This window comes from Psittacula echo (assembly GCF_963264785.1).
Source record: "Psittacula echo genome assembly, chromosome: 9".
Classification (NCBI taxonomy): domain Eukaryota; kingdom Metazoa; phylum Chordata; class Aves; order Psittaciformes; family Psittacidae; genus Psittacula; species Psittacula echo.
Genome location: NC_137745.1, coordinates 13,632,958 through 13,660,026, shown reverse-complemented (window position 1 = coordinate 13,660,026; position 27,069 = coordinate 13,632,958). Strand labels below are relative to the sequence as shown.

Sequence of the window (27,069 nt, the reverse complement as noted above, 5' to 3'; positions counted from 1 at the left end):
ATGAAGAGAGATAAATTCATATTGCACAACAAATTTGGAAGTCAGGCCAACTGTTCTATGCCACTAACAAGCAGGGAAGCCTTTTTTAACTAGAATGGCTTTTTTTTTTTCGAAGTTGATATACACTTGACCCACAGTTAGACATCTGCAGCAGCAGATATACAGAGATACAGCTGTGCTTAGTGACTCTATCACTGAAACCCTCAGAAAGCAGACAGAGTCAGCTTTAAGCCCAACACATTAACACGCTCCAATCAAACTTAGGAAACCAGGCTCTCACAATGCCTTACACTGTATTCCTCATTTAGGAGGACAAAAAAAAAAAAATCCCTGTACTATAACTAGTCTTCACTCACAGGTATTACAGTAAAAACCAAAATGAGCATAGTGCTCATCTGCACAGTGCTCATGAAAGTCCTACTGAAAATTTGTTGTTCCAATACCACAAATACCAATATTACATCACAATGATGGTGATAATAATAACAATGATAATTCTTCAGCAGTTTACAGAAAGTTTACAGGGATGCATTGAGTTCTGTGAAGCTCCATCCACTTCCATCTGTCAGACAATGATTTTTTTTCCTCGATTACACTGATTCAAGCCACGTCACAGTTTCTGTTCTCAGGTGTGCATGTGTACACCAGAGTAGATCTTAAATTAGAAAACTGACCTAATTTTCTTACCTGAGATGTCTTCTGTGCATTCAACATTCTTATTAAAGCATGCAGTAGGTCTCAACTATATTCCAGTGCTGAAGTACTACACTCATAAATAAAAAAATCAGCACCAGGCTAGCCAGCAGCAATGTAACTCACAGACACTTTACAGCTTTATATTGCTAACCTGTAAATAAAGCAAGCTTCCTGTAGCAATAACTGCTGGTGAAGACGGTGATCAAGCAAAAGTGTAGAAAAAGCACTTTTTAAAGATTAGAAGGCCTACACTGGAGCTATCTTTGTATTTGAGCACTTGGATGAAAATGCAGTTTGCAAATAGAGGAATATGTATGTAAATAGCAAGATGACAGTAATTTGGATCATGGGGACTTGCTGGCAATTCACCTTGGCAATCTAGAAATCTAAGAGATTTTAAGAAATGTATTTCTGAAAGATAATAGAGTTTAGAAATACATAAAACTTAAGAATAAAATCTTCAAGGCTGTTTTAATGAACTAACCCTTGCACGATTCTTTCAGGAATTTCAGGTGTACATATATTTTGAGGTACTATGATGCTAAATGAGATTCACTTTTTGAAATCAAAGCATAGCAGTCATTAAACTGCAATGCATACTTGGAAAATGCAATATTGAATGAAAAATATTCTTCTTAGAAAGTGTTACACATAGGCAGTCAACTTGCAAGCTAGTGCTTAACATGGCTTACTTGCACCTAAACTTGTGCGTGTGACATTTTTTCAGGCAAAAAATTGATTTTTTTTTTTCTCATAGGTGTTAGCATTGGGATGTACTGGCAGTCTGAAGATTGTTGAAGTATTTACAAAATAAGATGCAATGCAACCTAGTAAAAGAATAGAGAACTGAAATCCTGGATTCCAAATATAAGTCAAAACCATGTATGTATGTATGTATGTATGTAAGTCAAAACTAAGATGTACGGTTGGCTAACCATACATCCTCATGAAAATCTTAGCATCTCCGAGCTGTGGCTGCAGCTGTGTTGGCTCAGAAAAGTTAGAGTCACCTGAAGGTGAGCTGGACTTGGTAACAAGCGGTTTCTTGGAGAGCATACTGCTTCATTCAGGAGATGTGTCTTGAATTTGTTTTCCCCTTTAAACATTGTAATTTGAGAAGAAACCTGTCTATAACCAAGGTCACACATTACTGGAAAGACAATAATCACCACAAAGAGAGGAGAAAGCAGAAACTGTCAATGGAAAAGTTACAAAAATATAGATCAGCCACTCCCTAGCAAGGAAACATCATGTAGGGGTCCTGAGAAAGAGGGGAGGAAGAGGCAGGCTATACTAGCAAAGATGGAAAACAATTACCCAGATAAATTTCCCCTCCTGGTGTGCCTTTTAACCTTATTCATAGCTTGCAGGGCAAGCAAAAGAAGATAAATTTTAGTCTTTATCCTTTCTGCACTGAAATAGTATATACCTTCACACACACACATTAACACACATTTTGTTCCATACCTCGGAGCCTGGAGGAGAAAATGCGCAGAGCAATCTCTGTAACAAGAGCTAACCAAAAGCTTTTTTGCTCACGCCTATGTCATCAATCACACACCATAAAATCCTGGGCAAAAATCCACCCTGAGATACAGGCATGCAAATCCTGCTGTGTCCAGTGGCAGCTGGGAAAGGTGAAAGACATCCAAGGCCAGTATTTGACATAAGAAAATTGTTTTACAATTTTTATACAGGATTGATGACAAGCAGCTTTACTTTAAATATTTCTGTATTTCAGTTCCTTGACTCCTTAGGACTACTGTCTAGGCAGGACTGCTTACAGATGATGAGAGTAGGTGTTAACAAAAGGACTTGGTCTAGTAGAAAGACCAACCATCATTGGCCAAGATTTGAGGGGAAGAAAGGAGAGGGAAAGATGGGGAAAAAAATAAAATAGTAAAAGGGATAAGAGGCATAGCAGGACCTCCACAGTCTTTGCTGCTCAACCACAGAGCTTACAAGTCAGTCAATTTGTCTTTGTGTTACACATAGAATAATAAAATTCCCCCACCTTTATGTAGCTGCAGAAAAAAATCATCCTGATGCACAGAAAATTGCCTGCTAACTAAAGGGAGCTGACCAAACTGCTCAGCCCTGTGTAGCCTTGGGAAGGGAATTCAAGGCACACTCATCATGTTCAGCACACCTGCAACAATGGACAGAATGTTTTCTGAAGCTGTGGATTCTCGGACAAAAGAAAAATGTACTGTGGATGGCTTGGATCCTCCTAAACCTTCTTTTCATGAATTTCTGAAGAACTCATGATATTTGCTGTAGGACCCATATCCAGTGATATCCACAACCCTTACCATGAATAGGAAGAGGGTGCTAAGAAATGCTGGGAGCAACCGGCAATGCAGCCCTGCGCTGCTCCCTGCAAAGACCAGCAGTGTTCTAATGGAGCTTCAGTTTCACCCTTGTATTCTAGCGACAGCAAACATTTGTTTGTATAAACCTGCCATCCTGAACCTTGAGCAGTGCTGGATATGGAGCACCTTCAGCACTCACAGCCCTTGACACCATCGCTGGGAGTCAGTCTAAACTTAGCCCCTGTCCTTGACACAATTTTTAGGGCACTGTAAACAGTTAAAGGCTTTTGATACCCTCAAGTCCAATATATATTCATCCTAATGAAGACCATGAAGCTGCTCTCATAAAAAGTGAATCACACACACCATGGCTCCTGGCATTTGTTTAAAAAATGCTTTAGATGTTGGCCACCTGCCATTAAGTTGCTTGAAACATCTCAGGCAATTTATTTTTTCCCTGAGATGAGGAATTTTGATGGCCTTTAGAGAACTATTTTCCTTTCCATAGTAAATTGCACTTTGCTAATCTATTCGTGCACTAGATCACTCTTTGTAGTCAAATTATAAAAAATAATCGGATATCCTCAGGCTCTGCTATTTGCTACATCCTTTGTTTCTCATTATTTGCCTTTCCCTAACATATGGCTTCATAGAACAAGCCATCTCGACTGCTGGTGAAATAAAAACAGAATACTGCTATAAGCTTCCTTATCCTCAAAAAAAAAAAAACCAAAAAACAACAAACCCCAAAACCCACCAAATCCCAGCTTTTGGCATAATTTTAAACCAAACTACAGATAATAAAGTGGTTTGCCAAAATTTTCTGTTTTCTCCCATCCCTATTTTTCCATGGCCATGAAACACAGTACAGTGCCACACTGAGGGTAACATGCCAGGTATCTAGATTTGGGCTTCCATCATATTGAGTATATTGATATATTTCTCAGACTCATTTTTTGTTTTGAGAAAACCCAGACCAAGTGCAGCTCTTAGCACTTTGTATTGCTTCTTCCTCTTCAAAGGGTAAATCGCCTTACAGAAAAAGCATTTACAGGAAATTCTGACAGACATATAGTAAATGCCACATAACTTTACAGTAAAGTGTAAACGTCTAACTATTCCTTTTCTACTTTAACCTTTTTCATTACTAAATGGAAATCTGATCCCTTCTTCCCTCAGTAAACAACAGTTGTATCCAAAGCAGGCTGATAAGCAAGGCATTTACTGATCTTGCACAAAGTCTCTGATGCACATTGGCACAAAGTATTCTCTCCTCAGCTTCAGAAGCGTGTGTGGATATACACACATTCAAATTGCTGCCTTTTTAATTATTATTACTTTTACCAAAGACACCTGGGTCTTTCAATCCTTCCTTTTAACATTTTCAGATAGAAACTCAGTCCTTAAAGTAGCCTTTCGTGATTGATGCTCCTTACATTTGACAGGGATTTGGCCTCTGAGCCACTAAATCTTCGCCCAGTAAAATCCTGCTGATGGAGCAAGCCCCCTCCCAGCATCACCCTCCTCCAAAGCCTCCTTCTCTTCCTCTAGCCTTCCATGAGGACCCAACACAGGCCAGGGCTCTGAGATGCCCCAGGATGGGCGGGTCTAGGAGTTTCCTCCAGGTGTAGCATGGCATGTGAATTTGCTCACAACAAGGCTGGGGGAGATGCTGCTCAGTGCACAATGACCAAGAAGATTCAGAGTCCCGATACTGCGCCAGCCTACACACTGCCTGGGAAGTTGAATCTGGGTCCCTTTGAGGCATTTTCTCTTGCTCCAATTTAAATTCTAAACACAACTGTCCCACTTCAATGAAGCCTTTTGTTGAATTTCTGTCATTTCATCTTGCAGGCAGTATTCTCACAGCATTTACTTTAGAGCAAGTCGTTGTCTGAGCCATCCTCAGGGCTGTGCCTTTAGATTGATTACACTTGCAGGTAATTAGAAAAGCTCTCTGAGTAATCTACATTCTGATAAATGACATCCAAGGTGACATCACCCTCATATCACTTCATTAAGTCTCCTTGAGTGTAAAGCTATCTGAATTAAAAGCTATGTTTAATAAGGGAAACTAGTCAAGTGTTGTAATTTCCTCTGCAGGTAGTGGTACCTGCCATTAAAACGCAGGCACTCTGGATATAGCAGATGCCTCTGTGTATTCCAAGTGCTTGTATTTCTCTCTGCCATACTTCTCTTTCTGCCACAGGTGGGTGCAGGTGCTTCTGATGGCACAGGCAATATTCCATACCCTCAGGTGGAGACATTCCTGCTGGAAGCAGGAGCACCTATCCGCTACCTATGCTGATGGCTGCTGTTAGCAGGGCGACCTGCAGGCACACTATGGCTGTCTGCACAGAGGTGGCACAGTATAATACTATTAAATAGTCAGCGCTGTATATTTGATGTCAATAATCACTTTGAAACTTGTCAACTTCCTGGCTCATGACAATATATATACAAAATGCTTGTTTTATCATCCGTTAATTCTAAATCCCCAAATCTCATGGCACTGGTAATGTTATTACAGTATGGTTTTGTACATGAAAGTATCTTCAGTTGAGCTCACAAAGCCCAGATCCCATCTCTGCATGTAACACAATGTGGGCAGAGCATTCAGTATGGATTCCTTTGCAAAATCACAGCTATGAAACAGAGTGCCGTTTTCTTCTGCAAAGATAGTTGTTTTCTTCTGTTAATCCTTTCCCGTAAAGAACATTTTTCCCCAGTTAGGGAAAATTTTTATGCTTAAATAAATACAAGCGTTATTAAGGCAGAAGTTGTGCATGTAGAGGTATTTCAGAAAGTTGTAATAATATGAAAAGGTAAGCTGCCTGCAATGTCCTTCTTGGAGAAGCTTCTCTTCATGGTCGCAGCCTGTGCTCCATGAACACTGAGCTCCCTGCTATGCGCAAGCAGATCGATTCAGAGCAGGAGCTCCCACACCTCACGCTGGTGCTCAGGAGCAATACTGCTGTCAGGAACCGATGGCCTGTAGCCTACTACCTTGCTGCATTACAAATTACCAATCAAATTTTAAAATAATGATGATGATCATTCATAATATTATTACATCAGTGAGACATTACAACTCTCATACTAGCAATATTATTCAAAGCTAATGCTTTTTCTGATGCACAATTTACTTCAGTTTGTAGAAGAAGGAAGGAAGATGTCAGGGCATGTCATTTGGTACAATATCGAGCTATAATGCGGCATTTCAGTTCGATAGGGTAAGTTAGCCATTGAAAACAAATGTTTCTGCTGAGTCTTTGCTGAGGGAAAGCAGAACGCCATTTTATGCTCACATCAGGAAGCATAGACTGTGAGCAACTGTAATAAAATAATGGCATAAACAATAAGGGTGAGATGACACTTTTAGAAATTATCCCAAAGATCTTTTAGGAATTCTTAGTCCAATTCCAGCCTTCGAGGGAGATTCCAAATGCCAAAATTAACAGCAGCGTATTCCCAGTGCTAACTGCACTGTTTCTATGAACAACACTCCTACTCCCATCCATGAATTGAAACCAAAAGCAGATGATATGAAATATGGAAAGTTTTCATCAATTTTCAAAGTGAAACATATCCTCCCTATGAACTAATTTCCTTTGATCAAAATTCAAGGCAATTATTCAACATAATACGTTAAAACTGCAGTCATGAATTATTAAAATGAGAGGGAAGGAAAGGCAAAGGAAGGCAAAGGCAAGGTGGATGTCAGACAATGTTATTGGCCTTACCATCTGTATCATGGGATATATGTTCTGGTCAAAGCTTCTCTGCTGCCATTTAAGCCCTGAGCAAATGCCCAGCTCTGCACTACAGACATTAACGTCACAAACACCAGCTCGTCAGCGACCTCGCAGTTTGAGGGCAGATCACCACATTTTGGAGTTTTAGAAATACTTTTCTAGACAAGTACCCCCAGTACCTTCAATCAGCACAAGATCATTAAACTGGCAATATTGCTGTTATCCCTATGGTAGCACTTGGCCAGTCCTGGATGACTCCAAGAACACATCAGTGCCATTAAGATGGTTGTGCTAAGAATCATGTAACTCAGTTAAAAATGAAATCGTCCTTGGGCATCTCTGTACTAAAAATAAGTCCCTGAGTCTTCATGTCATAAGAAACAGGAATTCCTGGAAAAATATGATCTTTCAAATGGTGGTGGTACCTCATACAAGGTAAAAAGGGGTGAACCTGTCAGCCATCAGAAAATGAGAGGCCAAACAAGACATTACTAAAAGTCACGAACCTCAGTCACAACTACAGACTGAAATTTACCTAATTGAGGTTGCAAAATGAATTATTTAACCCCAATTTCTTAAGCAACATTAGTGAGAACAAGAATCTGAGTAACAACTTTATGCTACCTAAAATGAAAACATCTCACCCTGTACTACTACTTTCCTACAGGTGCACTTCCTCCAAAAGTTCAGTTCAAATGCACATGGTTAGTACAGGACAGTGAGCAGACACAGGAGGTGGCCAATTTGTGATTTGCAAGTGGGTGACAAGGCACAAGTTGTGGAAATATTCTCATGTCTAAAACAAACTAACAATCCCACCCCCCCAAGCCACCCTGTACTAATCAAAAGCACTTCTGGGTCCCATAGAAAATATTGATTTTGCTGCTGGATGGACAGCCAGAAGGAAGAAATAGAAGAATGTATTTTTTGCTGCGTCTCACCTACTTCTTTTGTACTGCAAGGCAGATGCTGCTGTTCCGTTTTCTCTACAACCTACAAAAACACAATTTATTTCTCCAATCTGTCTCCAGCCAAGCTTCCCTACATCAGCCATGCTGCCATTCCACTGTAGCTCACGTCCAGCAGCGCAAGGAGGGTGAAGCGAATTAAGTTACCTGTGCATTTACGGTCTGTGTCTTCCTTCTTCGATCCGCTGATGGTTAACTTGCAGTTGAAGTTCTCCTCCCAGTACTCTGCAAACCACACGTTCCTTCTGTTGTTCTCCAAGGTGCGGGAGGTGAAATAGGTATCAAACCCTGGAGAAGGAGACAAGTAGAAATCTGAAGTTCAGTTCGTAATGCACGGGAACTACTGCAGCCTGGAAAACAAGTATTTCTGTTTATAACTTTTTCAACATCCAGCACACATTCACATCCCTATCCAGACGGGATGGCCATGGAAAGGAAGGAAGTCCATTGCACATTTTACCTAACCAGCTACATCTTGCAAGTCAATTACGTTGCTGCTGTGAGGTATAAAGCTAGGTAAGATATATGTAAAACAGAAATTAATATAAAAGAGAGTTATAAGCTGAAAGCATTAATTAGATATATACCAATAAGGAATGAAAATAAATGATATAGTACAGCTGATATTAGATTGAGCTCAACACAACTAATTTTGCAATTAACCTCTCCAGACCTCCAGAGAAGGCAGTTTCATCTAAACTGGCCATTATCAGTCCACCTTATTGGTTTCAGAGCATAAATTTTTCCTTTAATTTCCTTTCAGAAAGGTACAGATAAGCTCAGAGAGGAAAACTTCTAAGAGGTAACTGTGAATCACCACAGTTTACTGGGATTGGACATCCTGGGATGGGTGCAGGGGGAAGGTTTCCTTCCTTAGACCTGTGAGATTCAGTCTACTAGTGAAGTCACAAACAGCTTGCAATACTGCAAGGGTAAAAATGATACACAACTCCAATATTAAAATAATGGGGAGAAACATTACAATTTTCAATACTTGAGCTGAAGGGCAATGAAGATATTTGAAGCCCCCACGTTGCCTTGCATTGCAGAAACCTAGTCCTCTATTCACCGAAATAAACTGCATAACTATTGAGTAACTGTGAAGCAGCAAATAGTACTTAGTTTTCATACTGCTCTTAACCATATCCTCTCTCTCTCTGTAGCACCTTACCAACTTGCCAGAACAGAAATATACTTTCCTTTGGTTTCATTATTTTTTTTTGCAGAAATGTGTATCACTATATATACACACCTATCTACGGAAACACACACATGCATGTGTATAGTGATTAAAGAAAAGGTTTATCTAAACGTTTGCAAATCAAGAAAGCTAATTAAAAAAAATAAAACTCTGCTACAAAATTAGATCCTGATCCATTTAATTCTGATCACAAATTACATCTGCCATAAGGTAGGGATTGAGTTTTCAAACTCTGTAGTTTAAAAGTGAGCCAGATACCCTTTCCCAGTTCACACAATACCCCTTCAAAGATTATCAAAAGGAACATCACATTACTAACTATCCCAGGCACCTTGTTTCACTTGGCTGTATTTAAGCACCCTTCTATCCTTCATTCTCTTCCAAAACTGAGTTAACTCCCAAAGGCTTAAATAAACCTTTGTGCAAACAATCACAAATCAATAGACACTTGTCCTAAGTACTAGCACGATAGCCGAAATCTGACCTTTGGTTCTGCCGTGACTGAGGATCCCACAAGAACACAGTGTGCCCCATACTCATAGGGCAGTGTCTCGGGCACCCATCTCACTGCGTGAAGCCACTCCTGATGGACAGTGGTGGGTCCTCAGGATCATGAGAGCAATGACAGTGAGGATCACCACCCTCCCACAACATTTTTATTGCATTGCTATCCCAGTATACTTTTGGGTTTGCTTGGCAAACAGATGATCTGCACAAGGATAAATATACGAGTTCACATCTGCACACTCATACACAAAGCCTTTTGTCTTTTTTCTCTTGTCTTTTTTTTTTTTCTTATTGCAGCCAACAGAAGCTGTATTCTCTCATCTGTTCAGAAGGAAAAGCACATGGAGTGACACTGCCAAGTATTCTTGGCATAGAACATGGAAAAGGTTTATCACCTCTACACCAGAGGTGCCAGGAAAACAAGCAATAGTTGTTCCACCCCTTTTGCCAGTTTACAGGCTCCTGTCAGCCAAAATCCCTCCTTGGTTTTGCAGACTTTCCTAAATCTGACAGTCCCTCTGATATAAGGGCACCATGCCCATTCTCTTCAGAGAGTTATATCAGTCTTACAAAAGCATATTGGAATAGCAGGATATTCACCACTATCAGTAGTGCTGAGTACTTTTCCTAAGTCTTTCTAGTTATCTTGTTTTAGCCTGCAATGAGCAACATCAGAGCTTTTGCTTACAGAGACAGTTAAATTTAGTATTCTTCATGCAACCTTCCAAAACTGTAATTCCAGTCAAGTTCAGTTACAAAAGAGTTTTTTTCTTTTTCTATGAAGGCTGTTGAGGTTTTCAAACTATACAAATATACAAATCTGAAACCTGGATAAAGCAGATCAATCAGAAAGAGGTCTTGAAAATGCTGGTTGCACACTGAGAAGCTCAGAGCTAAATTACAGTGCAAAACCATTGAAGATGCAAATCTCAGAATATCTACTTTGTCCCTTTACTTGGCTTTACAGCCTATACTAGCATTGCAGAAGAGGGTGGAAACACAGAAGCAGCAAGCTCTTATAAATACTAAACCATCTCTCTATATTGCATGATCACATGGTTCCTTTTGATTTTGCAGTTAGGAATGACAGTAAATACATATTCCATTGAAAGAGAGAAAAAAGTTCCTTGCACCATAGCCAACAATTTCTCTCACTGAAATAGGTGGGTAAATTGATGCAATCTGGCACTCCACACAATGAAATTGAGTCAGAGGAAAAACATATGGCATCGTTAAATTAGCATAGCAATCCATCCGCTGTGGGATAAAAATAGACAGCATGTAAACAGATGTTTTCAAATAAAAAAGAAGATTAGGAGTGGGGTCAATCTGTCTGCTTGTATTAGCTTTGTGTACCATTGACCCAACTGTAATATATATTTTCCTAATTCAGAACCTACTGTTCGTGACTTGCATCCAAAGCCCACTGCTCCATAAGACACTATCTCCAAAAATCAAATCAGAAATATAAGTATTGGGGTCTTCCAGAAACAGGCTGAAAGCAAATTAAAATTTCACCTCCAGCATCACTAGAAAACATGGGTTGGTTTCTTCTGCAACAAATATCTCAGAGTGCTTCAGGATGGTGACAAACCCTAAATGACAGGCCATACCAACTCAGTACCATGCTCTCTAGCTGGTAGCCAGCACCTGAAGGACTATGGAAACCTGCAAGAAAAACATCAGAACGGGGCAGGAGAAAACCTCGGTGGTATATTTAAGTACTACTGAATATTTAAGTCAACTCCATATACTCAGTACAGCTCATCCTGCCCTTAACGTGGATTTTGTAGCTTGAAATAAAAGCTTCTGTTGTGGTTTAAGCCCAGCCAGCAACCCAGAACCACGCAGCCGCTCACTCAGTCCCATCCCCCCCCACCTTCCTCCCACTGCTCCCGGAGAGATGGGGAGGAGAATCGAAAGAATGTAACTCCCATGGGTTGAGATAAGAACAGTCCAGTAACTAAGGTATAACACAAAACCACTACTGCTGCCACTAATAGTAATAATGATAAGGGAAATAACAAGGGAAGAGAATGCAAACACTCACCACCAGCTGACCAATACCCAGCCCAACCCAAGCAGTCATCTCGCCCTTCCAGGTAACTGCCATCAGTTTATATAGTGGGTGTGACATGCTGTGGTATGGAATATCTCTTTGACTAGTTTGGGTCAGGTGTCCTGTCTCTGCTTCCTCCTGGCTTCCCCTCTTCCCCTCATGGCAGAGCATGAGACTCAGAAAGTCCTTGGTCAGAGTAAACATTACTGAGCAACAACTAAAACCATCAGTGTTATCAGCGCTGTTCCCAGGCTGAAAGTCAAAAACACAGCACTGCACCAGCTACTAAGAAGAAGAAAAGTGACTGCTGCTGCTGAACCCAGGACAGCTTCCCAGAATAAAACTGCATGAGGCTGCAGGGAAAGAGTTGACCTGTGATTGCAGAGACCCCTGATCTGTTGCATTTATGCTCAAGCAGGGACTTAACCTGTGTTTCCTATGTTTTAGGGAAACAATTTAGTAAAACTCTCCTGTCACAACTGTTTTACTCAATTAATAGCAAAGCAGTGACTTAGGAATGTTTCTGTGCATGGTCTCTAGAAGGGACTGCACAATTTCTGCACTACTGGAATGAAATTTCCTAAGGAAAATATACAAGTGGATGGGTGAGAAGAAAATTTAGAAAACACTCTGAGGTTTTAGGTAAATGCAAGCTAAACCTGTTTTCCTGTAAGACCATGTGTATTAGTTTTACTCGTAATTAAAAGAGCATTTCAAAGGGGATATTGAGTCATAAGATCTGAGATACATACATGGCTCAGAAAATTATACCTTACCAGTGTGCCAAACTACCCGACCTCTGGGAAAAGTGCTGTACAACTAATAAGATAAAAATCAATGTCTTGATAAAGCTGTAATAGAATTCCATGAGAATTACTCAAAACCTTTACAGATTTAATAACAAATAATAACATTATCATTGATTTTTTTAATGATCCTTCTGCATTCTCAAGAAGGAATACAGATCCCTATTAAAGTGTGTACATTTTTTACCATTAGTTTGTATTGATCAAAACAAGTAGGCAAGTGACTGACTGAGGAATGGAGTTATGCAGCATGCCAAACTTCTACTCCAACCAAGTGGAAGTACTGTGCACTCACTTGCTGTTTCGGTTGCATTGCATATCAGTGCACTACTGCTCCCACATAGCCAAAATCCTGAAGACTTCTAAGGCATCACCTTTGCAAATAGTCTTCCTTCCCAACATACTCATGGCTAAGTAACCTCCCATCTCCATAGCCAGGATCAAGTGGAAAGAGTCCTACACGGCTCCACAGGAGCAAGGCCAGGAGTGTGCTCATAGGCACCACTTTCTAGTTGATAAATGTTTTCAGTTTTTACACAAAGCGCTGGCACATGTGCACAGCTGGGGTATGATGTACCACAGAATAAGACCTAGAATGTTTCATACTATCAACTGAGTGAGTTGAATGGTGACAGTTCACAGTGGATGAGATTTTCATTCAATTTAAGAGTTAGCAAAGAACGCTCAGTGGAATCTCACCACTCCTAAACCAATTTTTTTTTCCTGTTCTGTTTTGGGTTTTTTTTCTATATCATTCTCACGAATCCTGTCAGAGCAGTTATTATGACTGCTGAAATACACTGGCTGAACTGAATACACAACACGCTTGTTGCTCTGTGATTTGAGCCAGCAAATCCCTACCATTTCATTTTTTTCCCCACCATTATTTTCAGAAGGATAATTGTGTTCAATGTACTTTAAAGCAACTTAAAAACAAACAAACAAGAAACCTAGAGGAAAAATAAATTTTTCAATTAAGAGAAAATAGGATCAATTTAAAGATCTTACCATTTTTAAGCTTCACATTAGATGTATGCTAATAAGTAAAGCAAGCCCCACATAACCAGTTCTCAGCAAATACTAATCTTTTGCTAGTGTTACTGCTACCATGCAACTACCTTTGTTAGTGGACTTAAACACTAGGAATCCCATGATGAGTTTAATGATTAAATTCCAACTAAAGAATATTTTGTAAAGCAGTTACATATCTATGTTATTGTATTTTGAATCTTAAGGCTATGATGGATCTATACAAAGATTATGAGCTAATGCATAACGATTTAATTCACACAAGTTTAACAGCCACAACTACAGTAGCTCTCCAGTTCTCCCAAGCTCCTCCTAAGGCATGAGCACAACTGTGGCAAGCATAAGCACCTGCTCTTACCCTTGTACATGGCCAAGTGCTACACCCAAGTGACAAGAGTTAGCGATTTCCCAACATTCCTCATATACTTAAGAAAATTACTTTTTTCAGCAAATACTTTTAAGAAATACAGATGGTTTGTTTTTTTTTTTTTTTTAGATTTTACAAATTAAAACAAGTCTCATTACTTTAAATCACTGTCATTTGATTAAATCATTATTCTTAACACATACAGACATGACAGTACCTAAATGTGTTCATCTATTTTTGCACCCAGGATTGCTATACACATTAACTACGTAGCAATGAAACAGACTTAAAATAAAAAAAGGGCCCTCTCCCAAGCATGATGGAGGGCTGGTGAAGTCCAGGTGAGGGGAGGCACATTAGAAATTTCAGGGGGAATTCCCGTGGCTCACCCCCAGCTGGCTGTGGTCAAACTCTGCGTGTCAAATTTCACCTGGGCATTTTATGGTCAGTCATCCAGATGGAGAGTGCCAGCACAGTGTCCAGCCCTGCCCCAGGAAACTCCTGCTGCCCTCCAGCTGCCCCATCCACTCTCAGAAACCCCTGAAGTCATCCTGGACCAGAGCACCGCACCAAGGAAGGATGCCACACAGCTGCAGAGCCAGAAGGACTTTTAGAGCATCTCAATTTTCAAATAGAAAATGAGGTTGCTGCCTTGTGGTTTTTCGTTTTTTTTTTTTTTTTTTTTTTTTTTTACACCCCCCAAAAAAACCCAAACAAACAAAAACCCAGACCCAAATGATTTATTTTTAACATTAATCTTGCATCTCTCCTTCTATTTGATATTGCATTTTGCCCATTTTCTGCCTGAAAGCATAATGCTCAGCTTCCCTGGCAGAGATGGCTGAGGGAATTATACATGCGTTGGAGGATAAACCAGGCTTCAAAAGTAATGATGTGGTTTGCCATGGTCAGCTGCATTACAGAGGGGAGAAAAAAAAAACGTAGGCTTGCATAGGAAGCATTTGTCATGGGAAGATGTCAGGCACACATCTATGGTGAAAGGACAGGCTGCAGATGAGAAAGACAAGAGGGCAAGGAGGTACCCAAAGAGAGAGAGGAAAAGAAAGAGATTAAAATTACTTTAGAGGATGCAATGTTGTGCACCAGTGAAATTACCAGCAGCCAAGTGAAGTTCCCAGTATCTCAGGAGGAGAGCTGTGGGCAGGCGGCTCAGAAGATCCATGATGATAACGAGCCATTGGCATGGACAAACCAGATATTTATTAGGAGCGCTTCTGTCACTTCTCATTGACCAAACTGCTAGCACACGCTGTGAAGCATCTATTTCATGTGTCAGCAATGACTTCAAGGGCTCTTGGGTTATTTAATAAGGAAAATAATTAAGCCTAATTAAAACACAAAGTTGTTGACCTACCACATTTCTCATGTGCCTGAAATGTTTTCTTTCTCAGCCAAAGTGGCTCGGGAGCAAATACAGCATATTGACCCAATTTCATATGAGTAGATTTTATCAGTTTCCAATATTTTTATTCTTCTCTATTTTGTTCAAAGTATATCCACACTAATGATTGCTAGTTATACAAATTTTATTTACCCAGCTACTAAACCATCACTTACTATAATGACTGATATCAAGTGAGTTGAATGCAGCTATTCAATATTCTGATTTTCCTAGCGTTCAAGCCAAAATAGTTTGATTTACTGACATTAAAGCTGGGATAAGAGCATTAGGTGTAGAATGATAAGATCAGTTTTAAAATGGATAGTCTTTTTCTCAGATTTTATTATGTTGCCCAAGCCACACATAAGTGTTATGTATTACAAAGCCATTAAGATACTCTACAGATATTTTCTTGACCTTCTTAGTCAGTAAAAAGGCCATAATATCTCATGATTTTATTAATTTCCTTTATGCCATAGAAATGCTTTGCAGTTGTTTTCTTTTGTAATAGTTGCTGATTATAACAGCGAAAAAGGGTACTTTAGTTGATGTCATATTTGTCTTTTTATAGACATGTCAGAAATCACGCATAAAGGAAATTCAGCTTTCCACACTTAGAGCAAATTTGGGATTTTAAACTATAAAGCTTTTATTATTGAAACAGATATTGGCTAAGTATCCTCACTATCAGTTTTATAAAGTTATACAGCTGCCACAGCAATGAGATCATGACCTAGGTGGTGTCTAGCCACTGCTGTAATAGAAAGGTTAATATAGAAGTACATTATTATTCATTATTCTACATTTTATTGCCCTCAGGCACTTCTTACTTTCACAGAGCTCCTATTTTTATCAATATAAACAGCAGAAACTCCTAAAATTGTTTCTCCTACATGCTATTTTTATCGTGATACCACCAGCTATATGCCTCAGCTGAGGATGAGATTTTCCCATTGCAAGAGGTACTGGACACACACAACAAATTGCTCAGCCCCATCTTTTTTCCCTTGTTGCCATGGTCTTCTGGATGGCATTGGGATCATCCTTTTGCCCGAGCAGGAGGCTGATGTTCTAACCAAGAGGGACCCACTGTTTTCTTTATGAAGAGCAAAAGACGAAATCCAAGTCTCAAAGCATCAAGAGAGTTGTTACGGGGCAGAAGATGAAGGCAGCTTGTGTTCCTCTTCCCCCAAAGGACTGTAAGCTTCATAAGGCTCTTGCTTTTTCAGCCACAGAGGGACTTTCTAGGTTGATATCTGTATAACACATACAGTGCTCTGCTTTCAGCTGAATACTCCACTTATTATTCAAACAACTCCTGCTGCAGGAATGAATAATTTTTTGTGAATTGCAATATGCAGCATCCCAGTCAAGGAAGAAGCGCTGCTCACATAAGCCTACTTTTGCAAGTAAGGATATGTATCTGCTATGATGATTATCACCAGAGTCAGGACAAACAGGACAGATTTAAGAATACATCCAGAAGCAGAATGTTTCTCCCAGTAATTCACCCTTTCACGCTGCCCAGTTATTGAAAATGGGCCATTTGTCTTTCTAGGACCTTTAGTACTGCTCATATCTGAAGATGAGCAAAAAGCTTTTCTTTTTAATACTTATCACAAGGCAACTTAGCTAACAGCTTGCTTTCCCTCTCGCTTGCATACCCAGTCTTCCTCAAATTATCTGTTGCTTTCTGCTTTACTGAAAAATAGATCAGCTTCTGCAGCAATCTCATGCAGCAGCAATGAGGCTCAAGCAGAGTTAAACAGCATCACCCAGGCACATGGAGCAAAGTGGTAGCAAGGCAGGTCCATGGGTCAGGATACAGATCTTTCCCATTAATAACACCCCCAAATTCTCAGCTCTTATTTTAATTTTTCATTTGCAATTAACTACTGAACTAAATCCCTTTGTATGCATTGATGTCTCCTTCCTTTCTTTTTCTGAGTTCTTCCTCCCTACCCTTTTGGATTAAACAGGAGAAGCTGTTCCACTGGCGGCCTATTTTGTTTTAATAATGCAGAACAGTAAAATCAGAGAGAGATACAGAAGGTCTAAATGCAGAACATGAGAGTGGCTTTCCTCTCTTTGATAGCAGCAACAGACAAAATGCTTAAAAGCATTTAAACTCAAGTCATCTCCTTGCATAATTTAAAGTGAGGATAAAAACACAGAAATCCCTTTACGTTGTAATGCAGCAACTGGAGTAACCCCTAAAGATGTTCAACAGGTTAAAATTAGTAATAACAAAAAAATACAAATTAACATGCCACAGTAAGCTAAGTGGAAAGTCAGAGCTGCCCATGGAGGAGAGGCTGTGGAGGAAAGGCTGAGGTTGGCAACGCAGCATCTCCCCCCTAAGGCACTCTGACCACTCAGAAGATCACACCCCACACTGCTGTGCCACACATGCTCTAATTCAGCTGACAAGCCTAGGACAGGACCAACAATGATGCTACACAAAAGGTAGTTTTCCATCACCCTGTGGTACACGACCTAAATTCCAAGATGTAGAGCCATAAATAACCCGGCGGTGGACAATGCACAGCCCCAGCCATGCTGTTCTGGCACACGTACTTAAAATCAACTTGCAAACACCAAATCAATGCTCAGTTGCATTGTTATACCTCCCCAGCAAACAATACATGAAAGGAAATCAAAGCCCGTCCTCCTCCTGCCTGCAGTGGGAGGATAAATTGAGACACGTACCAATGAAGGCAGAGACGTACCTGGCTTCTGCACACAGAAGGGAGTGCAAGGAGCTCAAGCCCTGGGCTGCAGAACTCACTGTGTTTCAAGCATTATTTCCTTATACTGCATTCAATCCCTTCAATTTACAGAATTAATTTTCTTTCTTTGTGTACATTTGCGTATGCCTTGTTACCATGCCAACAGGAATAATTACAGCATGTGTAAATACATTTGTGTATCCTAAAATCTATAGGCATGCTCACAGACCCATACTTATACACTCACAGTCCCCCCCCCCAATCCAGACATAGGGAGTTGCCTCATTTTTTACTGTTGACATGGTAACACTGGCTAGATGAAAGTGACAATGCTCTTCCAAAATGCTGTTTTACACAGTGCTGCTTTTCTGGGGCACCTTTTCAGCCAAAGACACGGCAGCCACTTGGCCAGGGAATCCCGCACACAAACTGGCATAACAGCAGCCAGTCACATACTGTGCTGGGAGCTAATACCATGGGCTGTGCACAGCTAGGTCATGTCTCAGTTTAAACTACTGTGTATGCTACCAATCTTATCTTCTAATTCTGCTCGAGACAACATCCCTAAAAAATATATTACCTGAAGACTCCATTGCACTCTTCCTTTCCTTTTGTTTCTTAGTCTTCAAAAAAAAAAAAAATACTACTTCCTAAATTTTGACAATTGACTTTGTGATTATAAGGCAGCTTTAATAATGCCAGCTAGCTAGAGTGTGCTATGATGTGAGACAGAGCTATAGAGCCACTGTTCCCTCCCTCCCTCTTGACAGACTTCTCAGCTGCTAACATAAAGTTTCAGCTTCCATTCCAATGGTGCACATTAACCCCATCAAACCACAAGGTACTATCCAGAGCGCTTAGACTTTTATAGGAAAACACGAAGACAATAAGGATAATTTCTGAGGCTGGGAGATATGGCACAATGGGGCTAACCTCAAGGCCATGGAGTCCTGCACAGGATCACCCGCATGAGTACTTATCATTGGAACACCCTGTGTCTTTTAAGGAAAGCAAAAGAGCTTTCCAATTTGATTTAAATATTTTAGGAGCAGAATATCCTCTGTGCACCCATTCCTCATCCTCTCATCATCTCTATTTCTTTTTCTCTCCATTTGGCAGGGTGTTCAGCCCCAGTTCAGCATCCCCTCTGGGATCCTGGTTAGCCTTAGGGACCGCCAGGCAAGTGCCCCTGGTCAGCTCTGGCTTCATATCCCCTCACCATTGATCTGTGTTTCCGATGCACATCCAGAAAGCCAGGCTGCAACCACAGCACACAACATAGAAACTCAAACCTTGCACCCAGGGAGCAGCACATAGATTTTCTGAGAAGATAAATAGCCAGATTCATCCCCTGGCTGCTGTGCTGAGTCCAAACCCCGCAAGCCTTGCTGCCCAAATGCTGAGTACCAACCACGGCAAAGGCACTTCCAAACCCAGCAGATTCGAGGGGGACCTCTTTCAAAGATGCCTTAGTTGAGATGAATAAGGCAGTCTAAATATAAGGAAACTTTTAAATGGCTCTCAAGTTGCAAGATAATTTGTATTCCCCCTCTCATCATACCAACACATTAACCAAATACATTATTTCCATAATGAGGAGATGAACATCTGTGTGGCTTCCCAAAATTTCAAGTGGCAATACTCGAGACAAGTATTCTCTCTTTGGGGATTGACACATCAGCATTTTAAAGAACTGCCAAAGATAAAAACATAATTTAAATTCTAAGGAGGCATTAAGGAAGGAGTTCAGGTGTGATTAAGGTTTTTTTTTTATAAACAAAGCACTCCAATTAAATTCCACAAATTAAAGCTGCTGCAGTATTGTATTAAACTTTGTACTTGACCCTGTGAGAGTGAACTGCTTAACGCAAACTTTAACAGCATATGAGAAACAAATATCTGAAGCAATACTGTTACTGACAATTCACTATAAGTTGCAAATGTTGCTGACACTTACTGTAAGACACAGTTGGGTCTCTAAAGTGCTCTGGTCCACCGACCCTGTGGTACAGCAGATCAGTCCCCATCTCCTATGAGCTGGATGCCATCTCACCAGACAGAAACCCCACACCATCAGCCAGGCACAGAGATGTGCTCCCAGCTCTGGCTTCATTTCTTCCTAGTTTTTGTCCAATATGTCCACTAGATCTCCAGGAAAAAAAAAAAACCACCCCAAAAACCCCAAACACCTGCTAAAACAGCAACAAAAAGCCCCCACAAATGGCCAAACCACCCAACTTCACAAAAAGGCTATTTCACTACTTAGTTTCTGACTGAAGTAATTACTTATTGCAGCTGAGAAATCTCAGAATTCATTTCCAGCCACAAACAACATACCTCCCTTGCAGGGAGGTCGGGATGCTCATGAAAGGGGCCAACAGACTCTGCTTGGAAGCAGCCACCTGACAGACTTTGTTTCCTTCTACCCCAATGCCTCAGCTGTGTGTTACTACTGATAGACAACAGAATACCTTCAACATCTTTCTTTCTGCAATACCCCAGTCATTTTTCTGTTGCCCTCAACTCCTTTACAGAGCAGCAGGCTGTAATCATCATGGAACCATACACATTACAAACCAGGGGATGAAGCCAAATGCAAATACCTTCAGCAACAAAGCCTCAGTACACCTATGCTGGAGAACAGAAGAGATGTCAATAACTTCCAGATGTCATTAGCAACTCCGTTCATTAGATCCCAAAATATTTTTCTTTGGAAATTTAGGCTATGTGAAGTGGTAACTAAACTGAGAAACACTAAACTTGAAAACAAAGACTAAAGGTATTTCCTCATTGCAAGGATAACTAAAAGCTGCTCTTAGCAGGTTAACCACTGGAAGCACCCCAGGAAAGAAATTAGAGAAATAGAAACAAAAGCTTCTTTTCACTTCAGAAATACCTGTGGAAGCTTACTGGATGGCAGGGGCACATGTGCATGCCATAATGGAAGAACATCAAGAACCTCATCTACACTGCTCCATGCAGGGCAGTAAAGATGCTGATACCATCCCTCTTCATGAAGAATACATTGAAGCCTAGGCCCTACAGGTGGCTGTTATTAGTGCAAGAGCAAACCCCTGACTCTAATTAAGCTCAATCATTATTCACAAGCAATTACACCATTCTCTTCTCAGTAGTAATAATGAATTTGAGGCCACTCACTTGCTTCATACTTCATTTTTAGAAATTCTAGCACAATTACTTTTTGGAAGGAGAGCTACATCAAGACCATTCACAATGAGCTATTGCTGAGCCACCAGCAGAGCTGAGCAAGCCATGTGGGAGTTTATATCTTTTCTTTTTTGCCCTGCATTTTTAGATATTGCATTAGTAGAAACCTTTCATGTGCCTGGCTCTCCTTTATTAAATAGCTTGTATGATTAATCACATTATGAATTGTGTCCTAACTTAGCTAAGAGAGAGAAAAGACTACAGGTGTAAAAAGCTTTGGTTGACTGCAGCTTGATTCTAGTTGTATATGGGAGCTCTTGGCCCACTCAGCTGTGCAGGCCTGAATTGCAAACAGAGAATAATGGCTTTTAACTCTTTAAAAAGCAGTTGCTGCTGCAGGGGACAGCAGCCCTGAGGAAGGCAGCTCAACCAGCTGCAGGAGTGGACAAATAGTACCTGAGCTTGGACTGAGTCCACTGACCCTGCTTCTCCACATACCGAGTTTGAAAGTGATCAGAGGCAGTGTGACAACTTCACCAGAAGCATTCCATCTTATAGCACTGCACAGTAAGCATATTATTGCACAAGAAATGCAATGTGCTTCCCAGGACCACATCCTTAATCTCCTTTCTGCCCCAAGCTCTGAAGCAGAGCACCAGGCTCAGAGGCAAACTAGAGTATGTTGCTTGCACCACAGCTATATTAAGTGAATTAACTTCCAGATGGACCATATAATGGAATTGAAAAAAAAACGAATTACACTTTCAAGACATATCACCTTAAACTGCACAGAGGGATACTCTGACTGGCAAACACCTAGCTCTTCACCATCCTGAAGTTACATTTTAACTATGAGGCAAAAGGTTTGTGTTTCTCTGTCCTTACCAGGAGATCCAGATCATTGGTCTATTGACTTCTGCTTCACTTTAGTAAAGAGCTAGCATATGTGATTACATTGAGGAGCTGCTTCTAAATTATTTTCCATTTCCTTTGTTGTCACATAGTCAAGTCAACAAAATAAAAACATATTCCCAAAGCAGATCTGCAAGCCCAGCATGAATGAAGTGGGCACTTTAGCATTCACTGTACCATCTTTAAGGAAATTATGTGTATTATTTCCTAAACTATTACTTTCAAAAGCCTATAAACATTCACACATTAACAATGCAAACCAAAAGGAAAACCCAAGCAAACTAAGAAGAAAACCCTTTCACATCTGTCTACTTCCTAAAATGACCACATTTATTTATGTGTCTGAACCTCTCTGACCAAGCAGAGTTAAATCCAGTTCAGAAACACCCAATTCATGTGTTTCTGTGCAAATGGATTCCCCGCAGCAGAAACACTGGAGCCCCCCAGAGATCTTTCCCGGATGCTCCACATCCCCACAGTGAGAACTATGACAGTAATCATTAGCTACTCATGCAGAAAAACAGATATACTAATAAACATGTAACACAGTGAATACATTTTCATTATATAATGTAGGCATATTAATTTGGTACTTGCAAACGGGGATGCCATGCTTGCACTTTATTAAAAGCCTCAAACTTTTATTTTAGCTTTGCTTGAGAGATTGTAAAGTAGTATTTCTTTTCTGGCTTGCTAAGAAAGAGAAAGAATGAGTAAGTCATAGAGACTTTCAGAGATTAATTTTGAGTGGCCTAGAGGAGAATCTTTTTAGGTCGTAGTTACCAAGTCAGAAATGCCATAAGGAAAACATTTCTTGTGAGAACTTAGGAACTTTTGCTTTCCATTTCTTTCAGTGACAGAGAAAAACTGTCTTGAAAGAGGAAGAACATTAAACAAGTAATACTTTTTAGAATTTGTAAAGAGCTATGGAATAGCTGATAAGACAAATATTGAGATGCATTAATTTAAACAAAGCAGAGTGGAAATAATGTTAATGTAAATATATTAGACTTAAAGTTATCTTGGGAGAGGATTTAATATACATGAATCAATTACACATGAGATTTAATAGATATTTCTGATAAAATACATGCAGTTTCTCAGAGGAGCAGAAATGAGGAGTGCTAACCCTTGTAGAAAAGACTGATGACTGAACTTTTTATTTCCTCCATCACCTTATGATGCAAGCAGATTGTATTTGTATTCTGTGTTCTGCTGGCCCCAATTTCAGTATCTAAAGCTTCCCAAATTAAAATGCTGTAATAACTGTAAACGAAAATGGTCACCTAGTGTCCATGGACCTAATCACAAAGTCCTTACCAAGAGTTCCTTCTTAAGCCCAAATTAATCACAAACATGAACATTAGAGAGACCATCAGCTCTTCTGCTCAAATATGTGCCATTTTTCATTGCCTATTTCTCAGTATCTATGGGCAGTCCACCAGGCCATGGACTGGAAATACTACATACTCTATTAAAGTCCTTCTGCTTTGCCAAAGCATTATATCAGAGATGAAAAATTATCTGTTCCATTAGGAACAGTCTGATCCCAGCCCTCCTGCAGGATGGTGTTTCTAAAACCAGGTATTTTGCCATTTTAACATAAATCAGGAAGAGTCCCTTTCAGAAAGATCCTGCAATTTCATTTTTACTTGAAAAATACAAGAAATACACATGCAAAACAAATACTCTGCCAATATCCTTTCCCTGAGTTAGAAAAAACATGTTAACCTCTTATAAGATAGCATGAGATGTATCAGAAGAGATGTAATTCTCACACAAAGAGGAGAGGGAGAGGAGCTCTTCTCCCTCCCTCCCCCTCCCCACAAAAGCAGCCTCAGATGTGGACCCTGCTGTACTGGCAGACATAGGGTACAATGCTTCAGATGGACTATGGGAACACCTCTCCACCCACTCTTCCTAATTCCCTTCTCCCGCTCCATTGTTTCAGGAATGACACTGCTTGTGTTCTCAGCTCAGTACAGTAACATCCTCTCAAGCTCCCTGCACCAGCCATGTTAAGGAGGCAAACACAGTGCCAGTGCTGTGCTTGGCATGGTGTCAAATGCTGCTCTCAGGGAGTGGGAGAAGGTGATAAAACCTTTTTTTGACTTCTGTTTCTAAGCCTAAACAGGATTCCAAACTAAAATATCACTTTTTCTAATAATTCTCCATGGGCGAGCTCTGCTTCAGTAGCCCCAGGAGGGGCTCTCTCATGCAGGGTCTGGTGAGGTCCCCTGAGCTTCATCACTCCCCAGATCCTGGAAATCATGCCAATTTTACACAAAAGCAGGAAATAAATTCCTTTCAATAAATGAGTCTGGAAACTCTGCACAGAGGCAAAGACTAACAGCACTGGAAAACACCAGGATTTCCTAATCTGGGGGAGGTGGGGCTGTATAGGAAACTGTAATTTGCCTTCCTCATGTGCTAACTGCAGGCTGAACACCCCTCGCAAGGATGGGAAGTCTGGTTGCCAGCCCAGGCTGCCCTTGGCTCTGCTGCCTTGCTGAAACACTGGAAAGCAGCATATGGCTGGCTGCTGCGCGGAGGAAGAAACCCTCCCCGTGCAGCCTCTCTGTTCACAGACACCCATTAACGCCTTCTTCACAGAGCAAACTTGCAGAGGAAGGCTTGGAGGTTCCTACCAGACCACAGGCAGATCAGGAGCTGGCACACAGATAGCAGGCTCTCTAAAAATAAAATTCTTCCCTTCTGGATGGAACCGCTCTGCCAAAACGTGTCCAATGACAGCTCTGACAACTTCAGTGGTAGACCATTGAGGGGAAAATTATTTACCAGAAGGTGCAATTCAGGGTATCCCAAAACAAAGACCACTGGTGATATATCTGAACACTGACCAATAGCCAGATATGGTTCTGTTAATTATCTCTTCTCACAGCATCAGCCAGTCTGGTCTGTCTGTGTGTGTGTGTGCACATCTCCCTCTGTCAAAACAACCTCCCACACAATCTCTAGTGTCCTGAAATAACAGTTAAACACGAACATCAAAGAGAAAATGCCAACATAAGCCCTGGGAGCAATACCTAAAATGCAGAAGGAGAGAGGGAGAGAGACGTATACCCACAGAATAAATAACAGATGGCTCCAATCAGAGAAGACCCTCGATTTTGAGCAAGCCAGGTCTGTTGCAGGTTGGGCAAGCAAATTATTTCCCTTCAAGCAGCCAAAGAGAAAGCTCCTGAAGTCTCTATTTTATAATGCTTCTTTATGGTCCAGTTAGAGTTTTCTACCTCATTTCTTTCTTTGCTATGAAGCAACAAAGCCATTTGAAAAGGTACTGGTCCAAACCTCAGATGAGACAGAACTTCTGTTTAATGCTGCTGTGCTTATGAGCTGTGCTTGCCCTGAGCAGTGGCAGATAACTCTCTTTTATACGCTAAAAGGATCCCACCTTCAAAGTGTCTAAAAACACTCCAAAGAACTCCAATACCTGAACACCATAAAAGAGGCAAGTGTGTAACTTTAGCAAAACACTGCACTGAAAGGATGTAGAAGTTTACATTTGGAGTTGCAATGGTATGTGTGCTCTCTAAGCGTGCTGCCACACAGGTACTCAGGTTTGGAGTGCTATGGGGCACTGCCTTTGAGTCTGCAGCAGCACAGAGATTACAGCTGAGACTGTAATTCCCAGCAGCTCACATTTCTAGAGAATCTTAAAGAAAAAAAATATAAATAAAAGTGTTCAATGATTTTGTCTAAAAAAATCTACAAAAATAGCATTAATTTGAAACTTTACAAAAATTGTGTTCCTTAACTTCTCTGTGTCTGCATATTAAAAAATAATACTACCCTTAAGCTAATGTCTCTTTGAACTTACTAAACCTCTCCCCAAAGCTTTCACTTCAGCCCTTTACAGTTAAGCACTGCATTCCTACCACAATGCCACAGTGCATTTACAAGTCCTGCCTACAGTCAGGGAACAGATCCTGTTTGCCTGAACCATCAGCATCATGACATCTGTCAGTCTCAGGAGATCAGCCATCACAGTGCAGTGGTATTTCAGCCAGCGTTTAACTGCACCACACTTTTCATCATGAAGCTTCAAACTGGCAGCCCATGAAAGAGCATCTAAGACAAGCAAGGCATGATGCATTTCAGCTAAACAAAGCTCACTCTGGTCATGATCAGCCCAGCCCACACCACACATCTGTCTGTCCCTTGTACACTGCACTCCCATAGCATGAGTCCATACATACACAAGCAAAAGGCGATGAGATTCAGCACTAAGCCAGGAGGAATCAAAGCTGATCTTAACTCCCAGAGTGACTTTCCGACAGGCTGGAATCAATATGCAATAAACTTTTCAAGGCTGTGATTCCCAAGTAACCATGGTATTAATTTAAATTCCATTAACGGCTTCATCAGCATTAGGAAAGATACATTGCCAACAAGTTTGCAGGTAAAGCAACTTCCAACAGTGTATGACTGATACAGAAGAGCGAAAAGGTAAATTCTTCCTTCACCTGCACTTGGCCAGCAAACACCCACTGGTCCTCTGGGAATATGAAGTACCATTTGAAAGCCTCTTTTTGACAAAATGTACTGGATTAAATAAAAAAAAAATATTTCAACAGATTATACATTTCTTTATTTACTTAATGATATGGGTACAGAACTCCCTTAGCATTTTAATTTCAAAGCTAGAAAAAACAATTTACTCATGGGGAAAAAATGCAAATAAATCTTTATATATGTATAATATATATTATATGTATAATATATGTGTATATATATATAGTCATAGAATCATAAAATAGAATCATAGAATCCCAGGATGTTTTGGGTTGGAAGGGATCCTAAAGCTCATCCAGTTCCAAACCCTGCCATGGGCAGGGACACCTTCCACTAGAGCAGGTTACTCCAAGCCCCACCCAACCTGGACTTAAACGCTGCCAGGGATGGGGCAGCCACAGCTTCTCTGGGCAACCTGTGCCAGTGCCTCAGCACCCTCACAGGGAAGAAGTTCTTCCTTATATCTAATCTAAATCTCTCCTTTTTCAGTTTAAAGCCATTCCCCCTTGTTCTATTACTCCATGCTCTTTTCAAAAGCCCCTCTCCAGCTTTTTTGTCAGTCCCTTTATGTACTGGAAGCTGCTCTAAGGTCTCCCCGGAGCCTTCTCTTCTCCAAGCTGAA

General features: G+C 40.6%; 1 protein-coding gene across 2 annotated transcripts in view; it reads right to left on the bottom strand.

Annotated features, from left to right (window-relative positions):
• GRM7 (glutamate metabotropic receptor 7) overlaps positions 1-27,069 on the bottom strand; it is a gene marked incomplete at both ends in the record, with an annotated part of 300,368 nt that overhangs the window by 102,076 nt on the left and 171,223 nt on the right. For both annotated transcript variants that reach the window (XM_080625888.1, XM_080625889.1), the window contains one exon: positions 7,879-8,019. In XM_080625888.1, the coding sequence (XP_080482014.1) occupies positions 7,879-8,019 (141 nt within the window). The remainder of the gene's footprint in view (positions 1-7,878; positions 8,020-27,069) is intronic.